This window comes from Leuciscus leuciscus (genome assembly GCF_965113295.1).
Source record: "Leuciscus leuciscus genome assembly, chromosome: 4".
In the NCBI taxonomy this organism is placed as follows: Eukaryota; Metazoa; Chordata; class Actinopteri; order Cypriniformes; family Leuciscidae; genus Leuciscus; species Leuciscus leuciscus.
Genome location: NC_138728.1, coordinates 48,054,093 through 48,078,781, shown reverse-complemented (window position 1 = coordinate 48,078,781; position 24,689 = coordinate 48,054,093). Strand labels below are relative to the sequence as shown.

At 37.8% G+C, this 24,689-nt stretch overlaps 2 protein-coding genes across 5 annotated transcripts; one reads left to right on the top strand and one right to left on the bottom strand.

Moving 5' to 3' along the window:
- Window positions 1-937: 937 nt before the first annotated feature.
- Window positions 938-23,890, bottom strand: LOC309497032 (uncharacterized protein). Of its 4 annotated transcripts, none has more exons than XR_014205313.1 (4): window positions 23,607-23,890; window positions 1,932-2,141; window positions 1,321-1,831; window positions 938-1,209 (listed from the first exon to the last, which is right to left on the bottom strand). XR_014205313.1 is itself a non-coding variant. In XM_082167293.1 (2 exons), the coding sequence occupies exon 2, from the start codon at window positions 22,308-22,310 to the stop codon at window positions 21,390-21,392; it is 921 nt and encodes a 306-aa protein (XP_082023419.1). In that variant the 5' UTR covers window positions 22,311-23,230; window positions 23,607-23,736; the 3' UTR covers window positions 21,036-21,389. The 4 variants fall into 4 exon arrangements, 1 of the variants encoding a protein (XP_082023419.1); XR_014205314.1 differs by having other exon boundaries at window positions 938-1,631; window positions 1,735-1,831; XR_014205315.1 differs by having other exon boundaries at window positions 938-1,831; window positions 23,607-23,889.
- On the top strand, window positions 4,511-13,081 carry LOC309497276 (uncharacterized protein; the record flags this gene model as incomplete). The annotated part of the gene is made up of 11 exons (XM_082167503.1): window positions 4,511-5,024; window positions 5,118-5,280; window positions 5,407-5,575; window positions 5,886-5,960; window positions 6,178-6,267; window positions 7,237-7,342; window positions 7,444-7,514; window positions 7,604-7,832; window positions 11,145-11,291; window positions 11,378-11,431; window positions 13,008-13,081. Exons 1-11 carry the CDS (start codon window positions 4,919-4,921, stop codon window positions 13,079-13,081), a joined length of 1,284 nt encoding a protein of 427 aa, XP_082023629.1. The 5' UTR covers window positions 4,511-4,918.
- Window positions 23,891-24,689: the final 799 nt, after the last annotated feature.

Genomic DNA, 24,689 nt, shown 5'->3' with positions numbered 1-24,689 from the left:
GCAAATTTTAAAAAGAGGATAACAAGGTGTAGGCAACACCGATTTTTGTTGTTCTCTGTACTGACAGCACTCCAAATGTACAAAAAAATGAGCTCAATGTTAAAATTGACCGGAGTTCTCCTTTAATGTAGCTACCTGGACGACTTGGCAGATGCAGGAAGACTGAGGGTCTCCTCGTCAGCATCAACATCTACAGCAGCCAAGAACACAGTGGGACAGCAGATCCTGATAAATGAGCAAGGAAAGTGCTCTGTGCAAACAGGGGCAGGCCCCAACTCAGATTCAACTTTGAACACTGTGGATCTAGTCAAGATGCAGTGTGACTGTGGATTGTATGATAAGGGAAATGTATGCACACATATTGTATCAGCATACACTGAAGCACAGAAATGTATTGATATTGCACAGATACGTGCTGACATGGCTGGAGATATTGTTGCCAAAAAACAGTACCACGCTGATGGTGATTTCATCACTGTTCACCCCAGTGATCTAAGTGCCACATTTGTATTTACTGGTGACCATGCCTTTTGTACCTGTGCTGTCAACAGTTACGGTCAAAAGTGTGTGTGCTTACACGTTGCTGACTGGCTGCAAACCACCAACAATTCACATTCTACATGTCCCACTACATGTCCCACTGCTGGAAGCGAAAATCTGTTTGTGCCAACAAATGTCAATGCTCAAGTTCAACTTCAGTCTATGTTGACAGATTTACTGGAGTGGAGCAAACCAGAAAATTACATGTATAGTAGTGACCTGTACACTACAGTGAAGAGGGCACACACAGTGGCTTTCAATCATTTTGGCATTGTGTCAAGAAAACAAAAAATACATGCACTTCATGCTTATCGCCAGCGGATAGAGCAAGCCAAACGAGAGCTTTACAAAAAGCGCAAAACAAGAAGATACAAGCGCTAAATAATAATAATAATAAACAGATTTAACCAAAAAATATTGTTTAATTGCATTTTTTGCAGTGATTTAACAGTTAACAATACAGTACAGTGAACAGTTTGCAGCACATAGTGTAATTGTGTCAAATAGTGTCAAAATTCAATTTTCTAGAGCCCTTGCTTTTGCAACAAGGCACTCCCTGATGATCTGAAACACAACCTGGCATACTTGGGGTCCAAGTGTGTGTTTGTGACCTTTGAATACATGTCCATGTTGTCGCCCAACACTTGTTTGATAATGTCGAATTCAGCACTGTAAACAAACAAAAGAAATCTCTGAGACAAGTTACATTATATACAGTCATGAGCGTAAGCTTCACCCGATGTTTAATGTGAATAAAATAGCCTTGAACTGCCTACTTACTACATTCCTGTCAGCAGTGTTGGGAAGTGACGGAATACATGTGCCGGCGTTACGTATTCAGAATACAAATTATGAAGTAACTGTATTCCGTTACAGTTACAATATAAATAGTTGGTATTTAGAATACAGTTACATTGTTGAAATCAATGGATTGCATGACGATACTTCTCTGTTTCACGAGTTTATTCACTCTAAATAAATTAAGGCAACTCCATGCATTTCCCAGAAGCCCCAATATGAAAACGAAAAAATGCACGGTTTGTGTGACCAGTCACAATCCATTAATGGAGTCCGAAGAGGAGATGCGGGAGCTAGAGGTAGAGATGGAGCCGAAACAACAGAGTCAGGGCAAGAATGCGTTTCTATCTTGGAAATTCAACTGTGCAGTGTAACCTCTGCTTGCCAGCAACCAACCTCCTTTCAGCGTCATCCAAAGACTCCACCTCAAATCTGAAGAAGCATCTTAAAGTAGGCCTATGTTTTTTTTTCAAATATGTGCAGTCAAAACTTCCTAAGAAAGGAAAAACAGTGAATACACACACATTTGATGGAATATTGAGTATTGTACAGCAACAGGACAAAGCTGTGAGCCATAAAGGTTAATAACACACCTGGCAAGAGGATCAGCCGCTCCCAGAATCCTCTGGTACTCCCAGAAGCGCCCGGTGTGGGTGAAGTCGGCCATCTCCTTCTTGGCCTTGATCACAGTGGCTTGGATGTCCTCCTCAGTCCTTCCCTGCATGCACAGCGTCCTGAGATGCCCAGGAAGAGTACACGGAGCCTTCCTGCAGATCGGGCAGAGGAAGTAAATCCTGTACTTTCTGTACAAAAAAAAAAGAGAGGTTATTTTACTACATTACCACAAAATGTAAAATACATTTATTTATTTTTAGAGCCAAGATGCAAAAATGAATTATATGTTCTCAAACAATTGTTCAGGCATGAAAACAGGTCAGGGGTAAAAAAGGTGAGAAGGATGCGGCATATCCCCCCCTCCCGGACAGAGTTAACACGGACAGCTGAAATAAGTACAAAATTCTCATTTATTAATAGAATTTAACTATACCCCACAGTGATGATTCCCCCCCCCCACACACCTCTGCCACTCTAGGGGGGTTCGGGGGCATGCTCCCCCGTAAGAAAATTTTGTGCTTTTTAATGTTAAATTCATCAATCTGGTGCAAATTAAACAAAGAAAAATTCAAAACTCTTTTAGTTACAGTGTCTGTCTACATTACTACTACAATAATAGTTATAATATTAATCCCATGATAGTAATAGCCATATATTGTAAAACAAATGCACTGAAAAATAAAGGAAACTTTCATAATTAGTTTTGTACTAATTTCTATACTTGAAAGAGTATATTTCTATACTTCACATTAAAGATTTGATTGGGCTAGCCCAGTGTCAATCAAGAAAAGAACCAATGGGCCGATGATCTACGTGTTTCATCGGGTGTCAGAGAAAAAAACTATTTACTACTACTATTTATCACGCATTAAAAATGCCCCAAACCAGTCGTCTGTATGATAATCTGAAACAAGGACTGGTGAGCCGTTGTCCTGCTTCACTTCACAGATGCTGAGTGAAAGGAGAATTATAGAATGAAAGGATACTCATTTATATGACACTTTATTCATCAGGAGAACAGCTCGTTCAGCGCGTCATACGTCGTCCTTTCAGTTTCGGTTTTCAATCGATCGAGTTTTTTCACGTTCTCTCGATAAACCACCCCTTTCAGTCCGATCGAAATTATTTGTAATAGAGCTGACACTTTGAGTTTTTAACGGGTTATGTTAAAGCCCTACTTGTTATTAATGTTTTTATGAAATATCTCTAGTGAATGCATCATATCACCGTATTATTTATCGCCATGTGAGCCACAAATTAAAGCTTGGCGAGCCACATGAGGCTCGCGAGCCGCGCAATGAATAACACTGCACTGTTCCTGCTCGCTCGAATTTCGCCGAAAGGTGAGGAGTTTTCATGCCTGATTGTTGAACTCCAGATGTCCTCCAGCTGACTGTTTGAAACTGTGTGTGTGTGTGTGTGTGTGTGTGTGTGTGTGTGTTGGTATGTGGTTTACATGGACAACACGCCAGACATTTCACCTGGGCTCCACGGACCTAAGGGTAATACGGGGACTATGTCTGAATAACATAAATTCTCTTTTTCTTTTAAAGTCCTTATTTACCACTTGACCTGATTTTGAGTGTATCCCAGTGTATAGAACAGCGACCCCACAGCTGGGTTTTATATTGCAGTTTCATACACATTTCTGATACACACAGTGCATTTTGGCGGGCCGTCTTGTGATTGGCTGGTTTGCGCACGTGGGCGGTAACAAACGGAAGTCACGGGAAGCTCCGCCCACAGCGCATGGCCCAGCTGTCGCTAATTAAATACCTAATGGACCACACCTCGGAAGTGTCAGCTCGACGTCGGATTTACTGGATTAAATACATACAGGTAATAATTATATTTATAAATATAGTTGCATTTTTCAATGAAGAAGTGTTTCTTATTTGCAAGAAATTGTAACTTGTAAGTTACAATTACTGTTAAATGCTATATATTTACCACAATGTTTGCTGAGCTAGCTTGAGTGGCTAACAACATGTCCTGCATTGTGTTTGTTTTATAGAATTAAATATTTTTTTAGTAGCCCAACATTATTTTATTTAAATATGAAGTTACAGTGACACAGGGAGGCTGTGATATAATTAATATGAGTACTTTCAGGCCATTAAATAAATGTAATGTGTTTATGATCTTCTGTTAGTGTACTAAACCTGTAAGATAAATTAATTGGTACCATAGTAAGCAACCACAATGATCAATATACAAAACATGAGGGGCAACAGACCTGACAGGTATCTTGTGTACAGTGTTATTAAAAAAAAAAAAAAAAACACAAGTTAAAACCAGTGTTTACTGTTAATAGATCTTTACAGTGTTCATTTAGTTATCTGAGGAGGACAGAGGCAGTAGTATAAGCACCATAGCAACCAGCACATGCTTACTGAGCCTCCTGCAATGTCTGGGTTTAGACTACTTTCCAAAGATATGACTATATTGAATCTAGTAAACTTGTAGAGGGGATGGGACTGCCTTTTCTCTTGTAGTTTTACTTACTTTTGACCAGTCAGTTGAATGTTAATTATTTGAATAATTCTAAAACAGATCTAATGCCAAAAGCATCACAGTGATAACATTTCATTTCCTGGTTCTTTTTAATGTCATCATAATCTGTAATTCATATTGACCAAAGAAACCAAATTTAAAAGGACTTTGAACCCCAAAACACAATGTGAGTCCCATTACTGTCACATGAAGAAAGAGAAAATGTAGAGTATGACATAAAGAGAAGAGAATCTGACAGAATATGTAGGCTATCAATTTAAGATTTTAACCTGGAAAACTAAACACAGCTGCTCTTAATTAACTTTTTCTTGCTACCTGTCTGTTATTTTGTGCAAAATATGCTGTTACACTTTTCAATGTATTCTTAAAAGAATCAATAAAATATTGTGAACATTGTAATCCTGACAATAACTTTTCGTAATTTAGGCTGTGACACCTGTAAAGAGTAAACATGAAGCGGCGTAGACGCATTAATTCAAAGGATGATGCAAGATTTTATATTACTGCTGAAAGTGACAAAGTGGGACTTGACATCAAGTACATCAATGCTGAAAAGGGTAAGTTGAATCTTCTGATTGTTTAATCATGATTCGACTTTAATATATATCATTTTTTGCCACTTATTTGTTGTTTTGTCTTTGATGAATTAGGTCGCGGCATCTTCGCCTCTGTTCCATTTGAAAAAGGAGACTTTATATTGGAATACAGAGGTGATCTAATAAGCAAGCAAGAATGTGAGAGGAGACAGAGAATTTACCATGACCTCCTTAAAGTGTTTATGTTCGAGTTTCATTTTAAGGGAAAACTGTGGTGGTACGTATGTCACTGGTTAATCTAATCAGAATTATGACTCTCTTTCTCTTTTCTCACGTCAGGTTAATTTACATTGCATTAGTATAAAAACTGATTGTTTTGAAAATGTTACTTGTGTTTTTGTAGTGTTGATGCAGCAACAGAGAATGATGACCATATAAACCCTAATGCCAAGATAAAGTACCTCACTGTGCAAGGGAAGCCCCATCTCTGTTTGTTTGCAGTTCGAGACATAAGTCCAGGAGAGGAGATCACCTATAATTATGGTGACTCAGACTGGCCATGGAGATGCAAGGTGGGCAAAATTTGACTTTGTGAAATTGATAGTTCTCATATAAGAAATACTTTAACCATAGAACATTTCACATACCAAAATACTGTACATTTTCCATCTAGCTTCAGGAGGAACATGATTTTTATAGCTTTTGTTAGCAGTTTGTTAGCACCACCTAACCAGCACACCATAGATGATACTGACCATTACAGACTGGTAGAACAAAAACAATGAAGTCATCAAATTCTGTGTTCATCAAAGTGTAGTTTTCATAGTCCACGGTCTACAAATTATTATTTTTTTAATTTTATTTTTTATTTCCTTTTTACAGGGCCTTGATGATGAAATGGCTCCAAAGATGTGTGGTACCACAAATCCCCCTTCCACAACTGATGATACTGAAGAGGTATGTCCTCACAAAAGATAGATTTTTATTAATATCTTGCTCTTGATTGTTAATATCAGAAAAGTTGTCAGTGAGTTTTAAAGCAAGGTTTTCCTCTGTCTTTCTGTCAACAGTAGAATGGTTTATTTTTTTAATTCAGATATCAAATGTCCTCTCTAGTGTCACGCTCCCTGGACTTTCTCTTTATTGTCCTTTGTCTCTGTTTGATCTTCTACAGCTGACCACTGAGAGCAAGTGCACCCATACAGCCGTCAGCCACCCGAATCAGACTAGTCCAGAGCTCAGCCCATGCACCAAGGTTGGAGAGGTAAATTAAATCTCATGTACAACTTATTTGTGGCAAAATGTTAAATCTGCCAAACTATTTCAATATGTGTGTGTGTGTGTGTGTGGTCGCCTGAGTAGAACATGCTTTATGTGGACAATGGAATGGAAGGACATTTGTCTAAACGTGCTTTTTCAAGCTTCAGTCAGTATAATATCTGAGTGTATGTGTATCAAACCCTGAACCCCACCCAAACATGACTTGGGAGGTCCATACAGTTTAGAGAGTCCCGTCCCCAGAGGCATCACTTTGGTTTTTAAGAACACTTGGACTGCCTTCATTGGATCTGTGTGTTGGTTTAATGTGAATGCTAAGTTGTTTGGTTACATGTAATGGATAGCCACCCTATTAGTTATACTGGGCTAGAAGAAGTCAGCTCCTGGCACTGAGGCTAACCACAAATTCTCCATCTACAATTTAAAAATATGAAGAAGGTATATCTTCATATAGGATATGCTTGAAATAAGCTGCATATAAATAAGATAAGCTATAAATGACAAAATACAATGCAATAAAAAGGTAATCATATGTATGAGGTAAATTAAATGTCACATTGGTATTGGATTTAAAGTGATTGGATATCGACATGTAAATATGAAATCGTGAGCTTAGAATTATAAGGTTCTATCTCCGTTTAGGGTAGGTCCGAGATATTGAGCATCAAAGTTTTTACATCCCAGCTGGCAAAACTGAGATGGAACCTTTTTATTTTTTTAATAACTACTAACAAAATTTTTTTTTTTACAAAAATAACACCACACAGGCATTAATAAACACCTAATGGATCAGATTATGTCAAACTCAATTTCGACCAAAAGTGGAGATAGAACCTTATAATTCTAAGCTCACGAAATATCTTTCTGTCCAAACTATGTGGCGTAAATATGAAATATTTTTCTGTCCAAACTATGTTGCATAAATAAATACTACAATAAAATTTTTCGCCAACAGTGTCAAAAACACCGCCTTGTGTGCGCAACAGTATCCTCCTTGGACAAGTGTGTTCGTTGTGTGGGACCCGTATCTTCCTTCAAGTGGCTTGGCTATCAATGCACAGGTTAGATATTTAGTGAATTAGTATAGAGTGTATATGTGTTGTGCTCTAACCACTTAAATAGACCTGCAGTGTTAACATTGTTTTAATCAAATGTGTTCCAGTTTGTTCAGGGGTCTGGCATAAATCCTGCATCAAGCAAATTAAAAGAGGTGACTTTAACAGCACAGCACAGGTGAGTATCTACTAAGTGAGTGTTGAACTTGAACTGTCTATATAAGATTCAATCACCATGTCAAATAATTTGCTTTCTCACCAATTCAGGCGCAGCAGTCTCAGAACTATGCTCAACTTGCAAAACTCACACTTGCACAAATCAACTCACCCTGCAAATCAGATTTCCTGGGTCACGACATCCGTGTTCACCGCGACTTCTACAGATTACCAGTTCCCACAACACAACTGGCTAAGATTTCCAAACTCCTTTTGTCAATGGAGAAAGGAAACCTTTCCAGCATGCAGGGGAAGTCACTGGATGAGATTGAAATTGAAGGTTTGTACAGAAATTAGCCCTTGTAGATATTATCTGAGTTTATGGTTTTTCCTTTGAATGTTAATTTATAAACATCTAGACTTGGTGTAGTCAGCATCCCTTTCCAAAAAAAAAAAAAATCACCTTTCATGTCCAAATATGAGTCGAGGACTACTATTCAGAAATATAAACCTAAGTCTACAGTATGGCTGGACAGTAATTAAAAATTATGTTTGTGTAGGTGCAGTCGAATTACGTTAAATATTAACCTAAAATCATATTGTGTAATCATTTATCTTATGTGCTCATGGACCACATTAAACAAACGCAGATATAATAGCTCAAAACTACTCAAGTAAAAACAGTTACTTTGAAAAAAAGTGGCAAGTACAAAACCATGTACTATCTTTCCCTAGGTCTTTTTTATTTGATGTGGCTATTTCAACCACAGATTTTTATGTCCAGCTATTTATGAGAGTTTTACCAGAGCTGTAAACTATTTGAGTAAATGTAATTAGTAACTGTACTTGAGTATATTTTTGGCTACTTTGTAGTTGTACTGAGTATCAAAGATATTAGCTACTTTTACTCTACTTGACTACATTTTTGAAGAAGTAAATGTACTTTTTACTCCAATACATTTGTGATGAGTAATGCAATTACAAATTACATTTGGCACCTTACTTTTTCTGCAGCAGTTTGTTTTTGCTATAAAGAAGTGGCATTGACTGAACTATATCTTGTGCGTTTTGCCCTTACTCACCCAAACTTGTCAACAAGTCTACTTTATGTGAATGCGAGTGCATTAGTAGGTGCTAAATCATAGACGTTTGATTTGGGAGATGAGGTCATGACTGCAGCCAGTGATGAGTCCGAAACCAGCACATCCAGTGCAAGTAGACTTTGACTATTTAATTTTACTTAAAATTTTTTTATTTATCCACTATATTGACCAGGCCTTTTTGAAGGATATTGGTTTACGTGTGGCCTTTTTGTGCACTTGAGCTTAACCCTCTGGGGACCAAGCTGTTTTTGGGGCCCTTGAGATGTTCTGACATGCTCTGACATTTGTGCTTTTTTCAGTTATTTATAAACATGTTAATGGCAAAGGTGTAAATTCACTCTATATAGCACAAACAGGCCTACCATAATATGCGAGCAACATGTATGTAGATGTTTGTATTTTTAAGAGAATAATGTTTATGCGTGGTTATTTAAAAAAATAAAAATGAAAGTTGCTGAAATAAGACCACAAAACTCATACAAAATATGTGCCCACAAGACTTTTGACTAATGGATGTTTTCTCTTGGAGTTCTAGCTTCAAAATTATGTGAAAATAGTCTTGCTTTATCGTTCACAAAAAAAAAATACATTGATTTAAATGGTGTAAAACAGGTTTTGCTTGGAAAGCCAATATGCGAGGGGGAGGAGTAGTTTACACCTTAGATTACCCAGTCCCACCCACTCTGCATAATGACTCTGCATAATTAGCCATTCATTCAGGTGTGACACTGACTGAGCCACAATGCAAGGACAAAATAGCCTATATATTTAGAAGAAGACTTATATTGACCATTTAAGATTTTGCTTACATCTATCTTGTAAATATGTTTTGCTATTTTATTAAAAAGGTTACAATTACAACAATAATTACAATTTCAGCAATATTTCTGCAAAAAAGTACTCTTTCTTTGTAAAAAAAAAAAAAAAAAGATTATAGGCCTACATTTTATCATATGTATTCATTAGTTTGAACATAGCCAACATTGGAACATCTTAGTCTATGACTTTATTTTTGACAAAATAGTATTTTATATATATGAGCAGAAAAGCTTATTTGATGTGACAGTATATTCTACAGTAAAAACTGTACCCAAATCTAGTCAACAAAATGTTGTCTTTCATACTTCGCCTGACTGTAACGCAGTAACTGTAACTGTAAAAGCAGTTTATTCTTTCACACACAGACGCGCGATTCATATTTAGGCTAAACAGTCTTTACAAATATGTACCCTTCATTCATCTCACAGAAACGCTATTCATATTATAGAAACGCGATTCATCTTTTTGTTTACATAAGCCTACAACGTTATTCCATAACGTTATTCCACATTAACACTTGAGAAAGGATAACTTAGCCTACCTCACTCCTCAGCGGGATCTGCTCCTCATATCAGCACGGAAAATTTTCTCCATAAGGTAGGCTATATTATGCCTCTTTGTTTACAGCTGATGTGGGGGCGTTTCACAGACTGAAATGGTTCTCAGAATTTGCGTTTGAATAGCACGCGCTCTCCGGGGCGTGGTCAAATTACTTTTGAATGGCTCCTAATGAGCTCGACTGGAGTCGCTCTCTTTTTATACAGATTACAGAAGCTGATAATATTTGTTTTTTATATAAATTACTTCATTTAAAAGCTGCGATCTCAAGCTTTATGCCCGTGGGTCTGTTTGCCTGTTTGACTGAATTTTCGCGGAGTTATAGATAATTTTCGAACGCGTTTCAAATGGGAGTTTACTGACAGAGAGAAGGCAGAAATAGCATCATGTTAGTTTTTCTTTATTTGTCAAAAAGCAAAACACTTTATTTGTATTGTGAGTATACAGAAAAAAAATAGAAACTGAACAGGATCGATTGATGTATTACACGAAAATGAAAGATCAAAATTAACAGAGCATTTTGTGTTTATTTTTCATTGCTAAAAAAAAAAACGAGCAAAACGCGCGGGCGCGTTTTTGGTCCCCAGAGGGTTAACTGAGAGAGGTTGTAGACGCTTAAATAGATGGTTCATCCAAAAATTAAATTTCTGTCATTTACTTACCCTCAAGTTGTTCCAAACTTGTCTTTGTTCTGCTGTACTAGTCAATGGCTGGCAAGATCTGCTTGGTTACAAAAATATAGAAAATATCTATCTTTGTGTACTGCAGAACAAAGAAATGTATACAGGTTTGGAACAACTTGAGGTTGACTACATGAAGACAGAATTTTCATTTTTGGGTGAACAATCCCTTTAAGAGGCTGTTGTGTCGACCCTGATTTATTGCACTATTGAGGTGTTCAGTTTTATTTAGATTTTAGAAAATAAACATGACTTCTCATTTTACAAATCAATTGTTTCTTATTTTCACCTGCATGTCTCAGGTGTCAAGGACTAGTGCATCTTTGAGCCTAAATTTAGTACAAGTAAAATACTAAAGTATTGTTAATCACTTTTACTCGTATTGGTGACTTGTAATAGAGTAATTTATGCTGCAATGTATCTGTCTTTTTACTCAAGTATGGTTTTCAAGTACTCTTTACACCTCTGAGTTTTACTAATGCCATTTTCCAGATGAGATTGCGTTAAGTGATGCTGAAGACAGTGGGAGCGAATCTGATGACAGCAACATAGATCTCATCGCATCAGAGCTTGGAACTGTGGAGCCTATGGATATTGACTCTACAACCACAGAGCAAGACCATGACATGGGAGACTTTGGTATGTTAACTCAATTCATAGTCACTGCTGATAAAATGTATTTTTTCCTGTGACAAAAGTAACTTGTTAAATTATGTTTTCAACAGGATCAGTTTCATTTGTGTCATCCACAGTAAGTAAGAGTGTACCTCCCTCTGAAGGTAAGATTCAGATTCAAGAGGTTTATTGTCTATGCACAGAAGAAACACAGTGGTTTATACCCTACATTGAAATTCTTACTTTGCCAAACTCCCTTAAAGGGATACTCCACCGTCTTTTCATATTAAACTGTTATTCCCTTAACTAAGACAAGGTGATACATACCTCTCTCGTCTCAGTGCGTGCACTCAATCGCTCTGGCGCGCGGCGACACTTATAGCACTTAGCTTAGCCCAGTTCATTCATTAGAGACCAAACAGAGGTGAAGTTAGAAGCGACCATACACCTCCACGTTTTCCCTATTTAAATACGGTTACACGAGTAGTTACACGAACAAGTATGGTGACAAAATAAAACGTGGCGCTTTTCTAAGCGGGTAAAAAGGATAACTATAGTGTATGGCGGGATAGCACTGGGAGCACTTCGACTCGGCGCAGTAAAAAGTCACGCCTGAAAAATCCTCTCCCTCTCACTTCTGTCATCAGAACCATTGGACTTTTTACTGCGCCGAGTAGAAGTGCTCTCGAGTCCCAAGTGCTATTCCGTCATACATTTGGATTGTTTGGACCCTACTGAATGAACTGGGCTAAGCTAAGTGCTATCAAAGTGTCGCCGCGCGCCAGAGCGATTGAGTGCATGCACTGAGATGAGAGAGGTATGCATCAACTCGTCTTAGTTAAGGGAATAACATGGTTTAATATGAAAAAACTGTGAAGTATCTCTTTAACAGAAGGATTATTATGCACGTCTTTGTGATGTTTCTTGTCTCTGAAGTTTTCAACTATCAAAATGCAAGAGTAATCTTAAAGAAAGAGATGTAAATGAATAGCCCTAAATTTAACTGTACTGCATTTGTACAAAACATCTTGTCTGCAAGAGAGCATATACACTTACTTTATTATCAGGAAATGTATACTGAATTTGAGATAAAAGTAAAGTTACCTCCTTCTCTTCACATGTTCTCTTGATTGCCCATGAGTACGTTCTATTAATTCTCTTTTTAGCAAGTTGGTTAAAAGACTAAACATGAATTGGTCTGAATGACTGAGTCACAACATGCCACAAAATCTGGAAGATTAAGAGGTTAAAAGTAGTATTAAGCTGATTGTTACGTATGGTTTCAATATCAAGACTAAACTTTCAGACCAAGTTCCAACACTATTTAGCTAACCTTATGAAATCAGATTTAAACTGAGAATCAGACCTTAAAACCCCATAGTCTTTGTTTCATTTAAAATACGGTGTGTTGAAGTACAATGCCAAAATTACTTAAGACATGTTACTAATTGTAGTATTACTTACTGCAATTAATTCAAATATCAAAAGGTTTGGCCACATAAATAGATGAACAGCAAAAACATTCTAAAAATACACTCCATATTGTCCGCACTCTAATGTGGGCTAGTAAAGTTGGTGAAATCACATTGAGTGAGACACCAACTGATACCCAAAGTGAATTAAGTAAACTGCAATTTCTTGTCAACTGTGGCATTAACTGAACTCATGTTTTGATGGCTTCAACTGGACAACACATTTTGTTTGTGATTTATATTCTTTTTTTGTTTGCCTATCTTCCAGGGAATTATGCTGATGAGGAACATGGATCCAGAAGAGTGGCAAAGAAAGTGTGGTCTAAGGCTGAGGCATACTAATCCCAATAAGTGACAAAATAACACCAACATTTTCCTATTTACATGTTGTGATTTGTATAGTCACAGCGTGTACAAATAACAAAGTCACATGACACAGCCATCTTCTAACCGTATACATACTGGGAACTATATTCTCATAGAATTCACTATATAGAAGGCCTAAGCTCTGCTACTTCTGCGGAGTGATTTGCTCGCAGCGCCTGAGAAGCCCTGTGGTGAGGAGCCGAGAGTTCGCTCAGAGGGTTGCGCTAATCACTCCAGCCAGCAGTGCTTCGCTTTCTGAGAATATAGTTCCCAGTGTGTGTACGGTTAGAAGATGGCTGTGTCTCATGTGACCTTGTTATTTGTACACGCTGTAACTATACACATCACAACATGTAAATAGGAAAATGTTGGTGTTATTTTGTCACTTATTGGGTGCAGTATGCTATCTGGAGCCATTTACCTCCAGTCTTTGTGCTAAGCTAGGCTAGCGGTGGGTGCGTCAGAGTTACAGCACGCACGGAGATGAGAAGGGTGTGTGTGGACTTATCTAACTCTGGGGGATACGGGGAATAAGCTAAAGTCCCAAAAGTCTAAAATTTCTTTTCAATGTTAATTGACATGGCACTTGTGTTGTGACAATCTATTGTTTAGCGTTGTGCAATAAAATAATAAATTCAAGTCCCATTAATGCTTGGTGGTGTCAGGTTAATGTGTATTTGTTAATGTGTATTTATGTTAATGAGCAAGTGACGTCATTGTCCCTTTAAAGTCCCAATAATGTTTGTTTTGGTCCTTATAAGTCACATATTCTTCAAAATGAGAACTGTCTCTATAAACCACAATAGTTTTAGGGTGGTGTGTATCAAGCTCTGAAGGGTGTATCTGAAGTCTAAAGTGTCCTGATTTTTTTTTCAATTTTTTTTGAGTGTTTTAATCAAACTCTCATAGCTCTAGGACCTCAGGAAAGGGTAGTCCATCTAAACCACCACCGGGCCTGTTTGGAGAAAAAGACTGGCTAATCCACATAAACCTGTGTGTGTGTGTGTGTGTGTGTGTGTGTGTGTGTGTGTGTGTGTGTGTGTGTGAACACACACACACACACACACACTCAGAGTTTATGAGTTTAGAGTTTATAAGTGTATAAATTGATGAGTTTATAAGTGTAAGAGTTTTTGAGTTTAGAGTTTATAAGTTTTAAATGAGTTTAGAGTTTATAAGTTTAAATGAGTTTAAGAGTTCAGAGTTTATTAATTTATGAGTTTAAGAGTTCATAAGTCTATGAATTCATGAGTTTATAAGTTAATTAGTTTATATGAGTTTAGAGTTCATTAGTTTAAATGAGTCTCAATGGCTCATATAGTATATAGAACGGCAGTTTGGTTTAGTCTTCAAGGTATTTTGATTTGAATTTTCGTCGGTTGGTCAGTTTGAATCTGGATTTGAATTTTTTAGAACTCCCCAATGCAAGTCAATGGGAGTTTTTCCGAGTTTTGATCGTCATTTTTAGGAAAACCGTAAGTCCGATCAGTCTGAAAAGATAAAGCAACGCGAGTCAGATCAGTTTGAGTGTCTGAGCCAAGTTTGGAGTATGTAGAGTTAAAGCTCTAGGAGGAGTTTCATATAGAAATTTTAGTCTCGGAATAATAATAATAAGTTTAAATAGGATTTCAGTAAGTTGGCTCTCTCAAGCCAACTTAAGTTTAAATAGGATTTCAGTAAGTTGGCTCTCTCAAGCCAACTTAAGTTTAAATAGGATTTCAGTAAGTTGGCTCTCTCAAGCCAACTTAATAATAAGTTTAAATAGGATTTCAGTAAGTTGGCTCTCTCAAGCCAACTTAACTAGAAAAAAAAGTTTGTTGAGACAAACTTTAAGTTGGCTTGAGAAAGCCGGACCAGAGAGTTTGAAGAAGTTAAAAGTAGTTAGAAGTTTAAAGTAGTTAGAAGTTTGAAGTAGTTTAAATTTTGATTGATAAAAGAGGTAGAAAGAAAGAATAGTTAGAAAGAAAGAAAAAAAGATTAGTTAGAAAGAAAAAGAGAAAAATTTGTTAGAAAGAAAGAAATATTAGAAAGAAAGAAAGATTAGTTAGAAAGAAAAAGAAAGTAAAATTAGTTAGAAAGAGAAAGAAAGTAAGATTAGTTAGAAAGAAAGAAAGAAAGATAAGTTAAAAAGAAAGATTAGTTAAAAAGAGATTAGAAAGAAAGATTAGTTAGAAAGAAAGAAAGAAAGACAAATTAGTTAGAAAGAAAGAAAAAAGAAAAAGATTAGTTAGGAAAGAAAGAAAAAGAAAAATGAAAGAAAAAAGAGAGAAAGAAAGAAAGAGATTAGGTAGAAAGAAAGAAAGAAAAAGATTAGGTAGAAAGAAAGAAAGAAAGAAAGAAAGAAAGAAAGAAAAGATTAGGTAGGGAGAAAGAAAAAAGAAAGAAAGAAGGAATGGTGGATTAGTTAGTTAAAAAGAAAGAAAGAAAATTTGATTAGTTAGAATGAAAGAAAGAAAGACTGATTAGTTAGAAAGAAAGATAGATTAGTAAGAGAGAAAGAAAAATTAAATAGTTAGAAAGAAAGAAAGAAAGATTAGTTAGAAAAAGAAAGAAAGATTTGTTAGAAGGAAAGAAATATTAGAAAGAAAGAAAGAAAGATTAGTTAGAAAGAAAAAGAAAGTAAGATTAGTTAGAAAGAGAAAGAAAGATAGATTAGTTAGAAAGAAAGAAAGAAAGATAAGTTAAAAAGAAAGATAAGTTAAAAAGAGATTAGAAAGAAAGATTAGTTAGAAAGAAAGAAATAAAGAAAGAAAGACAAATTAGTTAGAAAGAAAAAAGAAAGAAAGATTAGTAAAGAAAGAAAAAGAAAGAAAGAAAAGATTAGGTAGGAAGAAAGAAAAAAGAAAGAGAAGGAATGGTAGATTAGTTAGTTAAAAAGGAAGAAAATGAGATTAGTTAGAATGAAAGAAAGAAAGACTGATTAGTTAGAAAGAAAGAAAGAAAGATTAGTTAGAAAAAGAAAGAAAGATTTGTTAGAAAGAAAGAAATATTAGAAAGAAAAAGAAAGTAAGATTAGTTAGAAAGAGAAAGAAAGATAGATTAGTTAGAAATAAAGAAAGATAAGTTAAAAAGAAAGATTAGTTAAAAAGAGATTAGAAAGAAAGATTAGTTAGAAAGAAAGAAAGAAAAGTTAGAAAGAAAGAAAGAAAAAGAAAGAAAAATGAAAGAAAAAAGAGAGAAAAAAGAAAGAGAGAAAAATATTAGGTAGAAAGAAAAAGAAAAGATTAGGTAGAAAGAAAGAAAGAAAAGATTAGGTAGGAAGAAAGAAAGAAAGAAAGAAAGATAGATTAGATAGAAAGATAGATAAGTTAGAATGAAGATATATTAGTTAGAAAGAAAGAAAGATGGATTAGATAGAAAGATAGATTAGTTAGAAAGAAAGAAAGCTAGATTAGCTAGAATGAAAGAAAGAATGAATGGTGGATTAGTTAGTTAGAAAGTAAGAAAGAAAGGTGGATTAGTTAAAAAGAAAGAAAGAAAGAAAGCTGGATTAGTTAGTTATAAATAAATAAAGAAAGAAAGAAAGAAAGGATTAGTTAGAAAGAAAGATGGATTAGTTTGTTAGAAAGAAAGAGAAAGTAAGAAAGAAAAATTAAGATAGAAAGAAAGAAGGATGGATTAGTCAGAAAGAAAGAAAGATGGATTAGTTAAAAAGAAAGAAAAATTGATTAGTTAGAAAAAAGAAAGATTAGTTAGAAAAAAGAATGAATGAAAGAAAGAAAGATAGATTAGTTAGAAAGAAAGAGATTAGATAGAAGGATAGAAAGATAGATTAGTTAGAAAGAAAGAATGAAAGAAAGAAATATAGATTAGTTAGATAGATAGATAGATAGATAGATAGATAGATAGATATATAGATAAGGTTTGAAGATAGATAGATGGATAGATAAGGTTTAGAATGGTAGTTTAATTGAGTCTAAGGCTTCAGGGAGTTTAGATTTGAGTTTTTTGCTTGTGCACTAATGGGCCACCGTAGCCTTGGCTCAATTTGAGCACTCTGCAATGTAAGTCTATGGGATTTTTATGATTTTTAATATTAATTTTTAAGAAAACTGAAATTCAAATCAGTTTGAAAAGATATAGCAAGTCAGGTCAGAACAGTCTGAAAGTCTGACCCGAGTTTGGAGTTTGTAGAGTTAAAGCTCTAGGAGGAGTTAGTGTCAGAAGAATAATAATAAGTTTAAATAGGATTTCAGTAAGTTGGCTTTCCCAAGCCAACTTAATAATGGCAAAAAAAGTGCTAGGTCGCCATCAATCAGAAGCTAGTCACAATGCTGCAGTTCGTGCTCTACAGTATGCTCCCTGACTGGTTTTCATAGATTAAAATAGCTTAAATACGCATACTGGCAATATTAAAGCGGTTTAAAATGTCTCCCCTTAAAACGCTATTGGTCTCGACTATTTAAAAAGTTAAAGGAATATGACTCGGCCTAAAAAAAAATTTCAGTCAGATGAATTTTTTTCACTTTAGTCCCTGTCACTCAGATCACTAGGATCATATCAGCTAGAAATACCAAGGGTTCTCTCTAAACATGGCTAGTCCGCTTTTAGCTACTATGACAGCCGCAGCTGGAACAGCTTCTAGAGGAGATCAGATGTGCTCCTACAGTAGTCACTTTCAAATCCAGACTCAAAACACTTCTGTTTAGCTATGCATTTACTGAATGAGCACTGTGCCAATGTTCGTCCGACTGTACTGTACTGTATTTTACTTTTTATTTTTCTAAACTGTTTTAATTATTCTTATTTCTTTTTATCATTTTAATTTCTTTTATGTAAATCACTTTGAATTGCCATTGTGTATGAAATGTGCTATATAAATAAACTTGCCTTGCCTTGTTTTGGAGAGACTGCATGTTTGCAAGGATGATAGAGGGCAAAGGAACACGCGACAGAGGCCGCCTTGCTCGCTTGCGTAATCCACCTCTCCTACCCCGCTTCCTTGTTCTCCAACGAGGTGCATTGATAGAGCTCCTGTTCTTTCCATACTGCCATTTGATGTCGGCGATATTGGGTAAAGTTAGATCTAGAGGTGGTCTAGAGTTCGCTGGTTGATCGAACTTCAACAGATGGTCCCGGCTGTATAAAATCCGAGACTGAGAGGCTACCGCCAGATGGAAAGTTTCCCACAACACCACCAGCAGTATACATCCAACAGTCCATTCCATTTTAACCGGTCAGGAAATCGATCGCTGCAGAGCTTTATCACGCATAAGATATGCGTTAAAAACTGAAATCAGATATAAAAGGGCACACCGGATAACTTTAACGAGTTATACAACAAACAAACAACCATCACGCTACTATGCTGCCGGTCGCTGCGTGCATATGTGCCCATCATGAAGATATCACAGGAAGGCCGCTACACCAGGGGTTCGTGGAAGGACCAACATCTACATCAATTGCCTAGAGATGCTAGCTGCATTTCTGGCACTCAGACATTTCCTTCCGAACCTTAGAGGCCATTATGTCCTAGTACGAACAGACAACACGTCAGTGGTCTCATATATAAATCAGCAGGGGGGCCTGAGATCGTGCCCTCTAAGCAGACTGGCACATCAGGTTCTTCTGTAGTCCCAGGGCAAACTTCTTTCAGTCAGAGCCATGTTTATCCCTGGGGACAAAATATGGGAGCAGACATCCTGTCGAGGCAGGGGCTGAGGCCCGGGGAATGGAGACTCCACCCCGAGACGGTGGAGTTAATATGGAGGAAGTTTGGCCAAGCGAAAGTGGATCTGTTCGCCTCTCACGAGAACATGGCCGAGGCCGATCGCTCTGCTCCCAGGGATTCTAGAGAGGGTCCAGAGGTACGGAATCAGCTTGCTCCTAGTAGCCCCGTACTGGCCGGCCCGAGTATGGTTTTCGGACATCATGACTCTACTTGTAGGCCCTCCGTGGCAAATCCCGATCAGGAGGGACCTTCTTCCTCAGGCCAAGGGCACAATTTTCCATCCTCGGCCGGAGCTGTGGAAACTATGGGTCTGGCCCCTGAGGGGGACCAACTCTTAAATGCTGGTCTCTCAACTGAGGTTGCTGCGACCATCTTAAACTCTAGAGCCACCTCCATCAGGAAACTGTATGCATTAAAATGGAATGTATTCAACTTATGGTGCAGAGAACATCAGTCTATGTGGCGGCCATAGCTGCCTTCCACACGCCTTTAAGTGGGTGTCTCCCCAAGTTGTCTTACCCCATAGTACATATCCTTCGTGGAGCTAGGAGGGTGAGGCCTGTCGTCCAGTCCAGGGTCCCCACGTGGGACCTGGCTGTGGTTCTTGAGGGGTTATTCCTGGCACCCTTTGAACCATTGGACGAGGTGTTTGAGAAATTTGTATCTTTTAAGATAGCCTTCCTGCTCACTATTACTTCACTAAAAAGAGTGGGCAACCTGCAGGCGCTATCCGTTGCTCCCTCTTGCCTCGAGTTCGTTCCCGGCAGAGTGAGAGCTATTCTCCACCCCAGACCTGGCTATGAGCCTAAGGTGCCCACAAATGTGGCACGGTCTGTAATTCTTCAGGCATTCCATCCTCCACCGCATGTGTCGGATGAGCATGAGAAGCTACACCTATTATGCCCGATTCAAGCCCTTGAGGTCTATGTTCGAAGAAACGTCGGGCTGGAGAATGTCGGATCAGTTACTTGTGTGTGTTTGGGTCACCTAAGAAGTTTTCCCCTGTTTCTAAACAAACTATCAGCAGGTGGATAGTAGAGGCTATTTCTTCAACTTACAACGAGCGCGGTTTGCCTTCGCCTCTGCTAATAAGAGCCCACTCAACCATTGGAGTGGCTTCCTCTAAAGCCCTGCTAGTGAGGGCTTCCCTTCAAGAGGTCTGTGATGCTGCCGGCTGGGCACAAGTTGCCACACCGGGTTCACAAGTTCTCTCGTCTTGAGTGTGCCAGATTGCTTCACATCAGGGCGTCTATCTCTCAGTGTGGCGCAGTGTGCATTTCGTTCCCCAATGTGTCGATTCTTGACGCACTGCGAGTTCCCTCGAATGGGAACGTCTCGGGTTATGACTGTGACCCTTGTTCCCTGAGAAGGGAACAAGACGCTGCGTCCCTCGGCCACACTTTGTGCACTCCTGAAAACGACTTGCTTCGACCAATCAGAAGCTGACGCGGTTATGTTCCGGCATCCTTTTATAGCTTCCGCATCACCGTCACATGCAACGTCACGAGTGACGTCATGACGCAACAGCAATCAAGATTGAACTAGTTCTATACAGACTTCAGATGTGTCACGCTGAAGGCGTTCCCCAATGTGTAGATTCTTGACGCAGCGTCTCGTACCCTTCTCAGGGATTTGCTTCACTCAGCAGTCGTAAAAACAATGGTAATATATTGAGGTCGAAAAAGAACATTTCAAATCCTGAAAGAAAGACATTAAAAAAAAACATATAAAAATTAGGGCTGTCAAAAGATTAATCGCGATTAATCACATCCAAAATAAAAGTTTGTGTTTACATAATATATGTGTGTGTACTGTGTATAATTATTTTGTATATATAAATACACACACATGCATGAATATATTTAAGAACTATATTTGCATGCATATACTGTATATATTTATATATAATTTATATTAAATATAAATATAATTTTTTTTAATATAAAATACACATTTTTCTTAAATATATACAAGCATGTGTGTGTATTGATATATACAAAATAATTATACACAGCACACACACATATATTATGTAAACACAAACTTTTATTTTGGATGCGATTAATCTTTTGACAGCCCTAATAAAAATTAAAACAGACTAAAATATATAAAATAAAAATAGACAGAAATACGGGTAGACTGCAGTTGCCCCAAATTCAATAAAAGGAAATAAAATTCCACAAAGAAATTAATTTAATGGCACAGCAGAAGCCTGCTGTATATTGGCAACACTTTAAGTTAAAACACACAGACACGTGGAACAATAACACACATGATCCTTTATTGTTAAAGAGAACATCACAAAAGCAAACGTTAAGAACAAACCTTCCAGTGAAGTAGGAGACATCTCGTGTTCAGCACTTACACTTTTATAATGAACAACATTTACTTATTCAAAGATTCAGAAGTCTTCAGCGAGGAAGAAGGAGCAGATGTAATTTTAAGGATTTTAAAAGGGGAGGAGAGGAGAGGAGAGGAGAGGAGAGGAGAGGAGAGGGGTGATGACATGCAGCAAAGGGCCGAAGGTTGGGGTCAAACCCAGGCCCGGTGCATCGAAGCGGTCACCTCTACATATGAGCGCATGCTCCAGCATCTGAGCAATCAATATCTAAACTAACCTGCAGCTGACGGCAGAGTGAATGAACCACTGTCATGGATTCGAGAGTAGAGATTGCTCTTGATATTTGAAAAATAACTCTTTAAACCTTTGATCGGTTCATACTTTGAGAAAACAACATCCATAAAAGCAGTCATAGCTTCTGGTTTACCACACGATCCAAGATTTAACACACTCCAAAAACAGCTTTCAGGTTCATTATTATCGTAATTGATCTTGTAGGTCTTGTATTTCTCCAGCAAATGATCCAGGTTCCGTAAATACTCATCGATTGCAGTTTTAATTTCATTAAGATAGACTGATGCAGGTTTACCAGCCTGAATATCCAGTCGAGCCTCATGAATCAGCATCTGGACGTGGAAGGCGGCTCCGTTGACCCAGGTCTTGAACCCACGGTCGCTCATCTGTCCGTCCTGCAGCAGGGAGTTTCTGAGGATGGTGAGATGTTTGCTCAGCTCCTGTTCCAGTCTCTTTATTTCCTCCCGTAATCGTTGGTCATTGTTCATGTACATGCGATGGCGTTTCAAATACTCTGACATTGTGTCTCGGACACCCAAAGCTTTCTCTTCCCCAAACACACGTCGTATCAGGCTGTATGTGTCATCACTTGTCTGAGGGCCGGTCGTGATGGCGATCTCTATGATCATGGAAATCATCAAAGCTCCAAGTCCAACAGCATTCGGGACTGAATTCAGAGCACCAATGGCAGATCCAAGCTTTTCGATGTAACCTGGCACCGAGTTGATCAGCTCATTAGAGTAAAGCTGCAGCACAGCATTAGAGTCGGGACCAGAATATTTCAGCAGAGACTCATCTATGCCTACATCTGGTAACATAAATGGTTGATACTGTAAAATGCCTTCATAAAGCTGAAGAGCAGCCCTGTCATAGTCCGCTTGTGAGTATGAGCCGCCCATGATTTTTCCTCTTGATCTGTGATCGCTCACACAGAGTTCAGATGTCCCCTGAACAGCAGACTGAACACTATAATCAGAATACTGAGATAAAGCCCAGCCAGCTCCATCACATATAACCAGGATGACAACTCCAGCAGCCAGTCAGAGCTCTGGAAAATGGTTAGGCGTATTTGTTGACTTGTCTCTAAAGTCTAATGTGTTCAAGGTCCAGAAAAACACATTGTGCTGCATGAATCTACATTCATAGTTTATTCAAACACAACCCTAATGCAGTGATTAGAGATTGTTCCTTCATGTGCATTATGAGTGTTTTATAAGCTCCTTAAAGAAAACCTTCACAGAATCCACATCAGAAACAGGACAAATACAAAAACATGAACAGGATATTGACTTAACCCACGTCAGCATTTATACTATACAATATTTTGTGATAAACGGGATTCTTTGACTTTTATTTAGGTCTCTTATAAAGGCATCATGTGTTTTAACTGGATCTGTGCAGCTGAGGATTTATTTCACATGTGTAAAGACCACCTATTGGCCCAACGACGGAATCCAACGGCCTGGGCGAAGGGATAATGCGTGTCTTTTCAGAGCTCCAGTGAAGTTCACTAAATTTATTGGTATTTAGTTTCAATATTAGTTTAGCTCTAAGCTTAATCTGACTCCAATTTCAAATGATAATCAAATTTAGATCGCGTTTCTGATTAGAAAATAGTCATAAATATTGTTTATGAATTAATTTAGATCTTTGATTATTCTGAGTATCCCATACTTTCAGTTATTAATTCACTAAGGGACCCGATGCCGCACAGAGTCACACGTCCCGGGTTTACGTGGATCTCACGGACACAGCCTTGCCAGTCAGATCTTGGTCAGAGGGTGCAGGGTTTGCTAATACCTCTTCAGTCGGTTGCCTTCTGCTCACACACACAGACAAGTAGTTTATTTATCTACTTCCGTACAACTTGCCAAGTCAGTGGTAGACAGAAATCAAAAGGTCTTCAGATGGTTTTAAATCAATATTTTGTGTCAAATTATTGATTTATTTGGTAGGTAGCCATGTAATAAGCAGGATAATGTAGAGCGAGGCGGTTGTAATAAAACAGATAGTTTGACCTATCCTGGACACAGAGCTGCGGGAGAACCAGCCTCGCCCTAGTCTACTGAAATAATGATTTCAGAAAACTTCAGAATAAATCAAGATGTAGCATAAAAATGTATCACGCCAATTACACAAGTAGCCTACATGATTAAAAGCCAATTCAGAAATAATAAATACATGACATCACTTACTCAAAGATGACTCCAGAAAGTAAGCAATGTATCCCTGACAGAGACACACAGTGGTGTGTGAGTGCTTTCCCATGGGAAAACCCTGAAACAGCTCTGTATGGGGGATGATCCTGGTAAAGGGTCCCAAACACTGCTCTGCCACCTAGCCTTAAATACCCAGACCGGAACAAAAGGGTTGTACCAATATTTTTGGTTAAATTCATGTACGCCAGGGGGTGGCACCTGGTTTCGGGAGATCTGGAAGAGACATCACCCAAAGAGGAGAACAGGATTCTCAAGTTCTCAATCTTTCTCATTAAACCAATGACTGCAATGAAATTAAGACCATTTTACCAATCGCACCGGGACATTTAAAATGATACCAAACATGAAAAGGAAAAACAAGTTTATGTAAGGGATCATGTAGAGCGAGGCAGTTGTAATAGCGAATACACCCCCGACAGGCTCGCGGAGGGATCTTGAATCCTGAAGGGGTGTATTCGCTATTACAACCGCCTCGCTCTACATTATCCTGCTTATTACATGGCTACCTACCAAATAAATCAATAATTTGACACAAAATATTGATTTAAAAAATATCACGGGAAGAGTAGCAAAAGTCAAGGCGCAAATTTTAAATTGCAGTGACAGATTTGAGAAGTTGCAAGTGCCTGATTGAGGTTGTACTGTGAATGTGAATGTAAGAATAAGTGCAAATATATATTTCAAGTTTGTGTGTGTCATTGTATTTCTGTGAATGGCATTTTACACATCTGTGGCTATTGTCTGTGAGTGCAAATCTCAACATTCAACTTCAGATTTTTATTGTACAGGTTTTCACACTGGAGCTGTGAGTGTAAATTTTAGCACACACGTACTAATATTTATTGTACAAGTTCTCAAATTCACATCTTCGTGCTCTCGAGTTTAGCTACTCTTTTATCTTCACAGCTCCATCACATATAACCAGGATGACAACAGCCAATCAGAGCTCTGGAAAATGGTTAGGCGTATTTGTTGACTTGTCTCTAAAGTCCAATGTGTTCAAGGTCCAGAAAAACACATTGTGCTGCATGAATCTACATTTATAGTTTATTCAAACAC